We start from the raw sequence: 12,632 nt of genomic DNA, 5'->3' as shown, positions 1-12,632 counted from the left end.
GAAGGAAACTATAAGTCTGTAAATAAATACTAAACATGCCACATACTGGTATTCTGTTTTGTTTCTAAACAGTCTGTACTGAGCATCTCTTGATGTGTATGGATTGGGGCTCAGTATTTGCTCCTAGCTAAATAATGGGGGAAAGAAAAAAAGATGGAATAAATTTGAGATGAGCAGGAGCTATGCTACCATGAAAACATGATTTAAATCTGTGGTGTAGTCTGCGAGTGTGTGCTTCCAAAGTTGTATTGATGGTTCAGTGGTGCAAGATGTTATGAAAAATCGAAAGAATAAAATGTTTTTTGAGAATCAAAGGTAAATACCTAGGACGATGCAGCTACACTGGAATGCATGAATACAAAATCGATTATTTTAGAAAACTACTTCAAAAATCCCTGTTGTTTCTTAGTGCTTGGGGAGAGTTCCCTGTCTTTAAAAATTTAATGATAAAGCTCCTCATGTTTACATTTTTACAAGGCCTGAGCCTAAAAGAGACTTCTGTTTTGGAGAGGCTTCTCCAGGCTTTACACCAAGCTTGAAGTGGTACAAATGATACTGAGAAGGTAAAATCTGTGAGAGAGAAAAAAAAAACAAAACAAAAAACACTCCTTTAAAGTTACTGTTTTGCTTAGTAAATCAAGGTAATGACAAGGTTGCAGAAAATATTAATTTGGGTTTGATCATTAATAGTAAATGTTAAATCATTGCAAAGTTTTTCCTCAGCTAGAAGAGAGGAAGGATTTTCCATAGTGGCAGCCCTGGTTGCTGAAGTGCAAAGTACGAGAAGGTTTTGTGCTTTTTCTTCTTTGTAGCACTTCTCATCCCATCTTTCCTGATGCCTTTTAAGCTGCCTTTGTGCTTAGTATTTAAGGGGAGTTAGCTTTTATATGCACAAATGAAACTCCATGTAAAATTACAATATATATGTATCGCTAAATATGAAATAATATAATAATATGGCTATATTAAGGGAGAAGAAGACTCTTGGCTACACGTGAAGTATAAACTAGCCTAATTTTTCATGTTACCATGTTTTGTGTTAGCAGCGAGCTAGTACACTTGTTTCAAGCTGCCTTGCAAGCACCTGGTCCTTGAGTACTATTTGTGCTTTGGCCACATCTTATCTTATAGTACAGTAAATCTGTTGTGTTGAGATTCCTTCTAAAGAATGTTCAGATTGGGAAGTTTAATGAAGGGTTATTTTGAAAAACAGCGTTCTTGATAAATACTGCTTTTTGGGACACTGCTTAGACCACTTGCCATTTTGTAGCACTGAACACATCCACTGCAACTGTACCTTCTGCGCTGTGTGGTGGAGAAGCTATTGAGCTCTGTTCTAATTAGCTAAAATTCTAGGATAACTCATTTTAAAGCAGGTACTCACACATATACATATGAGTACATGAAAGTGGAGTGAAGAGTGGAAGTGAGGAACTGCCTGTACCTTGCCTGCTCTGTATATCCAGAATTCATCCTAATGCCCCACAGCTGCAGTTTTTATTCTCTAAAAATACTGAAACACCCAAACAAAAATGGGGTTTGGCAAAGTTACTTCCTCATCATGTATGTTTATCACTGTTTTAGTGGGAGCTGGCTAATCACCCTCACAAAGGCCTGGGAAAACAGGCATATGCTCCCAAGGGTGTTTTGCAACACCCTCCTTTATTGGCAGAGTGGCACACCTGGGGACTGTAGTTCTGCTCTACTCTCTAGAGAAGGTTATGCTTAAAGGGCATAGTCAAGCCCATAGGTAATTCCCTGCATTGCTTCAGAATGAGTGGTAGATTCTCTCATCCTTCCTAACAGTCTGTTTTGCTGTGCTATTTGAGAGGCAAATTCAGATGTTACCGGTTTTTCATCTCTGTTTCTACAGTTTTGTTTTGTTTTTCTCTGTGTCTGGGGTGATATTAGGAGGTTTGTTTTGCAGTTATTTTGAAATATATAAAATAGAGGAGGAACTGACATTACCAAGCATCTTTGAAGTTCGTTTTTTTGTTAACTGACTAGATTTTGCAATGACAGGATCTCTTTGAAAAAGAACATGATGCAGCTTATTAGTGTTTGCGCAGGCTCACCTCTTCTACTCTTAGCATATAGCATTTCCAGCACCGTTGGTAAGGCATGAGATGCAAAGCCTAGTACAAGATACAGCTCTGGTAGTTACATATCTGAAATACATGAATTTGGAGCTTAGTACTCAGCTGTCTGCAGTATATCAGTAGAACAGGTATTATTTATTGCACTTCATTAAGGGTTTAGACCCCTTGATATTAGTGCTTATAACACTGCCTGAATGAGAGAAATATTTAAATTTTTTGGTTGTCTGTAATAATCTGTTAGAAGAACTAGTTTGTATATTGCTAGTGTTGCATATAGCTAATATAAAGTAAGAAAAAAAGGTGCTCAGGCTATTTACATGAATGTTTAGATACACATGATTAAAAGTATTTCCTTTTAGTGGACCAGGATTTTTGTAGATTGCTATTTCCTTATAAAGGATATTTTGTACCATAGTTTGATAATGCTTTTTATTTTTTAATTCCAAATACATTATTACAAATTTGAGAAGGTTGTGTTATTAAATCTTTCTCCTCTTACAGTGTGGAAAATCCCTTCCAACTGACATGAATACACTTGCACACATTTCATACCTTTCTGGATAACCTTGAACTTTAATCCACCCTTATTAGTGCAGGTGAGAAGTTCAAGGAGCTGACTGCCAAGAGACCACACAGGAAGAGGGATGATAGTATTGCAGCTGATATAGGGGATGGATATCAGAGTCACCATTTGTTCATCTGCTGTATATTTTTGTATGTATTTGGAGGGACACACTAAACTTTCCAGACCATTTCTTTTTCCTGTGTTTTTTTTTTTTTTTTTAAATGTGAGTTCATCCTGCCAAGCGCTGACAACTCCCAGCTTCTATAGACTTCGCTGTAAGCTGGAGGTCCTGTGTACTTCCAAGGTGGTTGGTGCTTGGCAGTTTGTGAGATTGAATTTATATAATGCCTTTGGTTGCCTTTTTCCTTTTCCACAGTGTCTGTAGCTGACTGAATACTTTTGTTGTCATTTACCCTTTTCTTCTACTTAAGCTGGTTGTATTTTTGCAGTATATCAATTGCACTGTGATATGCTCCCTGTTGTTTGGATTTAGTACTTCGGTTTGCTATAGCTTTTTGACACTGCATTTCCTGGGGATGGACTAACATAGTTACAAGTACAAAGTAGGTCACCACTAGTAATTGTATTCTGAACTAGAATACTGTCTCAAACTCCAATGCTTTAAAAACATAAGTAGATTCCATGTTTTGGGGAATTCACAGATCATTTAATTTCCTGCCTTCCTGTTCCTTCTAACTCAGCACAGGTGGTACTTCCCTCCTCCCCCAGAAGGATTATTTTACTTAAGTTAATCATAACCTGTTGTGGTATGTTCTTGTTTTTTTCTCAATACATGTATAAAACAAATCAGTTTTGTAATAACCACTTTTTTTTGTGGACTGTATTTAAAACAAAAGAAAGCTCACAAATTTCTCACTTTGCAATGACATGTACTATATACGTTGGTAATTTTGCAGCACAAACAGTGGAAGAAATGACAGATGGTATATTTTAGACTTCTAAAATCTTGGATAAAGTTATTGACATTTCTATTAGTGGAAGTTGATGATTTTACCATGAAGCGAAAACATATATAAAAATGTAACATTTGATGGCCTCTTTCAGGAAATAATAAAGCTTAATTGTGATATATATATATTTTTGTAGTAATGGCTGATGAAAAACAGAGTAGTGGAAACCTAAAACAGTAGGCATAGCTCTTCTTGTCCTTACACTTCTTAGCAGTCAATGTTTTCATCACTAAGCTTTTTTTTTTTTTTTTAAACATAAGCATTTGCATCCTTTTATTCTTTTTTTTTTCTAAATTAATACCTGTCTCTCAGCACACTACAAACTTAACTATGTTAGGACATATGATGCAGCTATCTTTGAGATATATGTGTAGATATATTTGTGAATGGTAAATATAGTGATGTGTATAGGGAAATTAAGTCACAGAGAGATCAAGCATTTTTTAGTAAATGGTGATAAGGCTCCTCAGTGTGGTGTTGGTGAGAGAAAGCATAGAAATCATGCCAGCCGGTACAGGGCTGTAACTGCAACGCAAACTGATTGTGTTGCACAGGGGATAAAATGATTGTGTTTGCTCAGTTATGTGGTATTTTAAGATTTTTATCTTGCATAGTATTTCCACCTGTGAGGAACATAAAATGTTTCTTTTTGTTGTTTTCAGCTTGCAGACCGTAGGCTGCATGCCACCTCCTGTGTCTTCTGCAGTAATTTTAACCAAAGCTGTTGGTGGAAATGAGGTGAGTTTTCATTTGTTCTGGAATGAATTTTTTTTTTAACGTAAGTGTGGAAAAAAATGGTATTAGCATCTTTCTGCTTGTAATTGCTTTGTAATTCCTAACTGTATAATGTTTGTATGCTGTGTACTGGTTATCTTGTAGACCACTAGCTGTCTGGGGGAAGAAATGTCCTCGCAGTGCTTGTCTGAAGAGTGTCTATTATTAAGGGACCTGGTAGCAGGAGTTCCCCAAGCTAGAAGCTGCAAATGTAGCAAGTGAGATGATGGAGACACACAAATGAATTTGAATCCTATAACATTGTTTGAGACTGCATGAAATTAAATTTCTGGGAGCTTGGGCTTCTTTGTCAGTGATGTAATACAAAGTTCTCAACAGAAAGGAAATGCCGGAATTGAGGTTGTCTGTGGAAACTCAGTTTGGTCACATTATGTTTCTGTCTTGAAGTGACAAGTGCTAGTGTCATTTCAGACTGTTTCTTTCTCTATAAAATGCAATTTTTAGGAATATCAGGTAGCCGCTTTTTAGGAAATGAAAGCAAGCGTGATAATTAAAAAGGTTCTTTCCTTTAGATCTGCTTCCTTGTATCTGCAGAAGCTGGATGAAACATGCTGGGTGAGGAATCCCTTTTTCCCCAGAAAAACACTAGAAGAGATTGGTTTCAAAGCTAGGATAGTTGTGGTGCTGTTCTGGACTCTTAGAGCCAATTCTTAATTCCGTGATAGAGCTTCTGCATGAGGTTGGGTGAATTGCATTTTTAAAATATGGCCATTAGTTGTGTACTTCTCATTTTCTGAGTTCAGACTCCTGGGACCGATTAGTGTCAGCTTTGAAAACACATGATAGCACTGAAATAGATTGAAGTTGTACTTTGTACTGACAAAGTGCTGTTTAATTGCTCTATCCTCTGAAGAGAGACCCAAAGCATCTCAAGTCAAGCATCTCTAATTATGGGCAATCCTGATGCACATCACTGTCTCACTTTGCTACCTGAGAACAAGGATCTTAAAATTGTCTGATGGAGGTGCTGTGAAGTGGATTAATTAGTGTAAAGAAACCGTTCAGGTACATAATAGTGAGCAAAAGAGAAATAAGTTTTCTAGTTGTGATTCTAGATCTAGGTTCTGTAAATTATAACGAGATGCCACATAGTGAACACTGAGGATGAAATGAGCTACTGAATGAGCGATCATTCTGTTAGCAGTGTCTGTCCTGTCCTTAGAACAAGGAAAAGATCCTCTGGAAAAAAAATTAAGGTGTGATTGGTTAGTGGAAGACAGTATCATAAAGCATCTGTGTGCGGGAGTGAGAGAGATGCTTTCGTTTCTTGATGATTAGAGTTTACTTTTATATGGTAATATTCTTTTGGTGCAGTGTATGTGTCAGCTTTTTATACCAGCTGAAAAACAGACATTCTGGCATGTGAAGCTCAGGTCGTAATTGTATACATCATGGACAAAGTAAGCTTGAACCTCTAATTCTTGTGCACTGAACTGGTGTTGGAGGAACGTAAAAATGTGTACCTTGTTAGTGATTTTTACAGGTAACTGTTGACAGCAGAGGCAGAGTGAGTCAAGAATAAGGTCTTGGGACCTGTGAGTTCTCAGTCAGACTCTAGGAAGGTAGGACATGAGTTGGACTCTGATTCTTGTGGGTCCCTTCCAACTTCGGATATTCTATGAAAGTATGCTAAAGAGAAACATCCTTTAAAGCGTGTTTGCTGTAGGCAAAGTGTGCGTCAAATTTATTGTTAAAATTGAGCAAGTTTCCAGTGCAAGCACATTTTTGAAATACAGTGTTTCTCTGTCATTCATATTATTAGTTTTTCTTCTGAAGAGCAGCAAATCATATCCTTCGTGCTAGGGGAGAAGAGCCTCTTATCTGTCCTTGCCACATTTCACCTAAGCTTTTGCTGATACCTTTCTCTTTATGACATGAGCAGAACAATGCTTTTTTTTCCCCATTTTAATTTAAATCAATTCTCATGCATGAAGAAGAATTTAAATGTGGCAGTTGACTAGAAATATAAGCAATTGTACTGTGAGAGCAGTTGTTTATAACCATGTCCCTTAAATTGCCTTTGCTTCATCAGGTGTGCTTCCCTTACCTGGAGAAATTGATTTGTCTGAGGGTGTATCTACACTGCATAATGTAATATGAAGATAAATGAGCTTGCTCAGAAGCAATATAGTGAGGGAGCACCACAAGAGCTAATTAGTCTCAGAAGTGTCCTGCCGCTATAGAGTGCAGACACACCCTGAATAAGTGCTGTGGAGACCTCTGGATTTCTTGAGAGACATCATATAGCAGTTATGGTGGCTGACTGTGTACAGAGGGTTTTAGGTTTTCTTTATTTAAGTAGTAGCGACTGTTGAATATCAGTTTGGACTTAGGTAATTACTGTGGATATATTAGGCACTGTGGTGTGGTGGGACAAGTTTTCAGGTGGGGCTGAGACATGGTTTCTATTTTCAGCTCTGTCATTAACCTTTTCGGTGAAAGTGAGTGGGGTATTGTGTCTCTGGGGTTAGCAGTAATGGGTACTGGTGATTTCTTTGTGGAGTGTTAGAAGATCAGTGCTGAAAAGCCTTATTTAAGACACATCATTCTGGGAAAAAGTGATTAAATATTTGGTCAAGTGCTTAGAAAGAGTCTACATCATTAGAAGCTGCTTCATATCAACTGGATTTTGTTGTATACCAATTAGAAAACTTGGGTGTGAGATGCTAAAATTGAGAGTTTTGTTAATCTTACAAGGATAGGTTTTTTAGTTGATACATGCCAGAGGGCAGCAAATAAAATGTTCTGCCTTTGCTGGCTAAGGAATATGTGATCAGCAAAGCTTATAGTAAGAATTCTCATTAAACGGTTTACCGTCTCAAAAGTTAGTGTTCTGGGGTTTTGGGTAAACCCAGGTAAACTAAAAATCTTTTATTTAACTGTCAGTGTTTATTAGCAACTATACAATTTACCAGTATTGGCACCTTTGCTTGCTGTAGCTGTGGCATTAAGGTGGGGAGAAGCATACTGTGATAGAGGCTTCCAAGCATTTTAGTGTTTGAGCATGGAAATGAACATCTTCAGCTAGCTCTGGTATGTGAGTGATGGGGTGGCTTGGGGGACTGGAAAGAGCTTTCTTCACAGGTCGTAGGAACTATAGGAGGAAAAAGATCTCTGTAGCTGTGTAAGGGAGAAATGGAAAGAGAACAGATAAATAGGCTGAAAAACAGGAGCAAGGTTTATAGGTGTGTTCTCTATTTTTTCTGCTGTCAGTGGAGGAGAAATTCAATGTTGGCATTAAAGTGGAAGAACAGGAGATTGTGGCTGCAAAGAAAATACTGGAATGCCTAGTTCACACTCAGTACTGGTTGTTAAAAGAGACTCAAGACAGGCTTTTCAAATCTCATTTCCTTACATATCACCAGTGATAGCAGCAGTGGCAGCAGCAGAGGTGTTCAGCTGTTCAAGACAGTGTCTCCAGTGTTTCAGAATAACTTGTGTACCACCAGTGATGCAGGTGCCACATCTTGGAAATACCTGACATGCAGCATTGCAAGGAAGTTAGCTGTGGGAGCTGGAAGAAGAGATAGTGGAGATCAAAATGTCTCTGCAAATATCTACCCATGTGGTCCAGATGAGTTGAGAGCTGCTATTTTGTCTTGAGAGGTGTTGGCAAATGAGCAATGTAAGTGGTAGGGGGAAGCCTTCTGTGCTTACTGAAAATCTTGGCTTTTGGAGGAGAGGAAGGTTGTTAATGGCTACTCTTTCTTCTTACGGGATGGAAGTAAGTGTTCTTGCTGTGATGAGTGGAAATACAATTTGTGTCTAGTAGGGCTACCTGTTGACTCAGTGACATATTCTTGGGTTTCTTCAGCTCATCTCCCTGATCTCTGGATTTTTGGATTGTTCTTTGAACTCCTTAAATTCTAGTTTCTTGTATCAATTTCTCCCTCTAGCTCCTAATTTTACATCATTTCTCATGTGATCTCTTCCTGTATGTGGTTATTTCCGTTAACTTTGCAAACAGCTTTCTTAAATGGCCCATTCCTAGCTTTTGTTGCAAATAGACTTATTTCATCAATAAAACCTATGTCAGGTACAGAATTTTGTGCATATCAAGCTTATTGGAACAAAAAAACCCGTTCTCTTTCTCATGAGACCCCACCTGGAGCACTGTATTCAGCTGTGGGTCCCCCAGCATAAGAAGGACATAGACCTGTTAGAGTGGGTCCAGAGGAGGGACACAAGGTTGGAGCATCTCTCCTATGAGAAAAGGCTGGGAGAGCTGAGGGTGTTCAGCCTGGAGAAGAGAAGGCTCTGGGGAGATCTCGTAGTGGCCTTCCAGTACCTAAAGGGGGCCTACAGGAAAGCTGGGGAGGAGGGACTCTTTGTCAGGTAGTGTGGTAATAGGACAAGGAGTAATGGCTTTAAACTAAAAGAGGGTAGGTTTAGGTTAGATATTAGGATGAAATTCTTTATTCTGAGGGTGGTGAGGCCCTGGCACAGGCTGCCCAGAGAAGCTGTGGATGCCCCATCCCTGAAGGTGCTCAAGGCCAGGCTGGATGGGGCTTTGGGCAACCTGGGCTGGTGGGAGGTGTCCCTGCCCATGGCAGGGGGCTGGAACTGGGTGGGCTTTAAGGTCCCTTCCAACCCAAACCATTCTGTGATTTTTTTGTACACTGGCAAAAATAAGGAGGTATCACCATGAACAATCAAAATCTAATTTTTAATTTTGTGACCTTTTCTCGTTTCCTTAAGTATTTCTACCATCAGTAATGTTTATGAAATCTCATGATTTGTGAAGTGGACACTCTTTGCTAGTTAAAAAAAAATTGGAATGAAAAAAATTAGGCCTCACTTATGTTCTTAGCTCCTGTTAAGCCATGAAGAGTCAGAATTTTAATGACATTAGTGTTTGATGGCACCAAAAGCTGCTTAGCATCTTTTTAAAAATCTAAAATTAAAAAAAAGTTTTTTCAATGAAATTATAAAACCCATTTCTTTAAAAGTCTACTTCTACCTATCCATTTCTGCATGAGTGACAAATAAATGTCAGCATTTCAAGGTGCTGTAAAGACAAACCTACTCAGAGCTTGCAGATCCTCAGACAGAAATGCTGTAGAAATGCCAGAATATTACCACAAAGTATTCAGACAGCTAATGTCATGCTCTCTTTAAGAATCAAAGTAATGAAGAAAAGAGGTTGAAAATTAAATCTGTAAGTCTATTATCAGTTTGGAAGGAAAAAAACAATTTGTGATGACTTTTATGGCAACTTAATGGCATATTTTTGAAAAGTATAACAGGCAAGAGCTGTGATGCAATTGTGCAGATAAATCGTGGCAGACAGTTTATTTTATTGAAGAATACTTTGGCTATTTTGTTATCTCCTACACAACAAAGCTATTGACTGTTTTTTTTTTGCTTGGTTAAACTGTAGCTTATACAAAATCTTTTAAAGTGGTGTTTTGTTTTAATTTTTTTCACATTCCGTATGGGTAGCATCTTTCCAAATGTTATGTAAACATCTTTCCAGATGTTACGGCTTTTGTAAAACTAAGTGTCACATATGTATGGCAAAATTTTGAAATATACAACAGAATATAATGAAGAAAGTTCTAAACATATTTCCAAAGTGAGATATGAAGGAAGAAGGAAGTTCTAAGAGTGATTTTTATATTTGTTTTTATGAAGCAAATATAGACCATAGAACTTACTATAAATTTTAAAGAACAACAGCCAGCCTTTCTGGAAAAGAATTGGGGGAGAATAGTAACATTTTGTTATAATTGCCAACTATTTGTTGGCAAAAATAAAAACATGCAAGAAGTTTAACTATTTTAAAATAAAGAACATTTAAGATCTTACTGAGAGGTAAACACTGGAAAATTCCTTTGTTTATGAGTATTGTTTTTTTGTTTTGTTTTGTTTTTAAGTAAAAACACAAAGGTGAACCGCCTAACAGTGCTTCAAAGTCCCAGAAAAGATTGATTTCTCTAAAAATATCTGAAGTTCTTTGAACTGTGTATATATGTACATTAACCTTTAAAAAAAAAAACTGAAATGAATAAAAAAAAAAGAACAAACTCTAATGGTTTGTGAGTCATACAGTGCACCAGCATACCAAGAATGTTTATCCTTGGTAAGGTAAGGAAGGTAACACATGAACATTATGAAACAAAATTGTTTTAAGATTTTCAAATGAACTGTATGTGTCCTGGTCTTTAGTTGTCTTTGACAATATAGTTTTTTCTTCTCAAAATATAAGTCAAAACTTGCAATAACGTTATCTAAAATTTGATTTCTAAATAGCACTTAAAAGAGTAGTAGATAATTTTTAGGTTTTGTTTAAAAACAATAGAATGAAGTGACTTAATCTGAAGTGACTTAATCTTTTAAAATTTAATACTGTAAAGGGAAATTCTACAATGAAAATTTTTTATTATTATTTCCTAAGTAATAAATTTTGTCTACCCACGTAGACTAAGTACTTCTAGATGAGAATGTAACTAATTCTGCCGATGCTACAGTGAAGTCTTTGGGAAATGTCTGTAGGTGTCAAAGGACAAATTTAGGAAAATGTCTGTACTTCACATGTAGCAATATAAAGAAATAACTGTAAGCATAAGCCTTGTATCTACATGGGAACTGTTGTGCTATTAAATTCACCCACTATATTCTAGTATTACGGTCTAATTTTTTATGTATCCTAAGAGTTTTCTTTTATCATTACTGTGCTTTGAGCAGATGGTTTTTATTGAACTATTTATTGACACTTAGGGTTTTTTCTTCCCTGAATAGTGAGTGCATTTTATATCCATCAATGCATAGGAGTAGCCCAAATTATTACTTACAATATGAATTTCATCACTATAATGTGTCCCAGTCACACAGCTCCATTAGACATCTCTGGAATTCCTCATCATCTCAAGTCTTCTGTAACCTTAAAATGATTGTGGATTTTATTTTCTTTTTTTCCCTCACCCATTGCTCTGCTTTCATTTATCATGAATCTTTCTAATACAGGTCCACTATTACAACAGTTCAGAGCAGATGGGATTTTCAAAGGTATTCAGCACTGCTCTTAATTCAGTGGAAGCAAATTCAGCCTAATAGTGGGACTTCTGAGATCCCCAAACCTGAACACGTCACCTTCAAATTCTTTACATCTGTTTGTACACATTTTCATATTTTGCTGACACATTTGACAAGGAGCTCTTTTGCTACAGTAAGGTGTCAGTGGATGAATTAGCCTTGTGAGAGACTTGCGAAAAAATAATCGATTTTATTCCTGGCTGCCAGTACTTCTAACGCAGGGTCTTTTCATGTGGCTCACAAGGTGATCAGTGGAAAAAGCCCTTCTCCTACACTCCTGGAAGCCTGGAATTTTTTCACATCATCATGCATTTCTGGGATCGTATTTTATGCCTCTGTACTACTGGGTTTAAAACCAATAGATCTCTGTTCTTCCCTCTTCCTCACCTTAGCTCTAAAGAGATCAGGCAGATGGACCAGATGATTAAGGCCCCTTCCAACTGAACTATTCTATTCACCAAGATACTGTGTGTGCCCTGTTTCTATCCCTATGCGTGTTTGAAAAAAAATCTGTTCCACTGAGGTCACAAACCAAATGTAAGACGATAGGCACTGTTTGAACAAGTCAGTAAAGTTCTTACTAAAGTATTTATGGAGAGTGGGGTCTACTGCCCTGCTAAAAGTCAGCTTGGTTTTTAATCTTTATAGCTATTTGAAAGAAATTGCAGATCTTTACTGCTGAGCTATGTTACTCTCCCTTCCACAGCCTTTAAAACAAAAGACCACCTTTAGCAGAGTGGTGGAGACTGGCAATACTTACTCTAAAGGTGACAACTTCAAAAAAAAAAACAAAAAAAAAAACTACAGGAGATTTGTTTGCAATGGAGTGTCTTGCGGAGTCATAATTCCATTGAATGCCCGCAGGATGACAACATTCACAGTACAGGGGTCATTTTCAATGGTTACCTTTTGGCAAAGCAGGACGGTTTGCTGGCCATGAATCCCTGGAACATGCTTTGTTCTGGTTCTGCTGTCCCTCACTTGGTGGCTTGCAAAGCAAACGCTAATTTAATATTTCATTTAACAGTAAGTGAAGTGCTTAGTTGTTGTGTGTCTTAGGATTGGTGTTAAATTACTGATTCAGGAGAAGACAAACTTTACAGCTTTGTTTTTGTGTAAGTGGTTTATTTTCCTTGATGAACAAGTCAGTTCCTCTGACTTGTGTTA

The 12,632-nt window shown here is 37.3% G+C and overlaps 1 protein-coding gene across 12 annotated transcripts in view; it reads left to right on the top strand.

Moving 5' to 3' along the window:
- The window catches only part of SLC10A7 (solute carrier family 10 member 7), a 144,696-nt gene that overhangs the window by 8,995 nt on the left and 123,069 nt on the right, over window positions 1-12,632 (top strand). For 11 of the 12 annotated variants that reach the window (XR_011096147.1, XR_011096149.1, XR_011096148.1 and 8 more), the window contains one exon: window positions 4,298-4,373. Coding sequence is in view for 8 of the 12 variants with exons in the window: in XM_068680891.1 (XP_068536992.1) it covers window positions 4,298-4,373 (76 nt within the window). In the remaining 4 variants the exon portion in view is untranslated. Of the gene's footprint in view, window positions 1-4,297; window positions 4,374-4,514; window positions 4,534-12,632 lie in introns of those variants that run through there. The other variant, XM_068680895.1, reaches the window with a different exon arrangement.

Source organism: Anas acuta, chromosome 4 (genome assembly GCF_963932015.1).
Source record: "Anas acuta chromosome 4, bAnaAcu1.1, whole genome shotgun sequence".
In the NCBI taxonomy this organism is placed as follows: Eukaryota; Metazoa; Chordata; class Aves; order Anseriformes; family Anatidae; genus Anas; species Anas acuta.
This window is presented reverse-complemented; position numbering and strand designations above follow the sequence as displayed.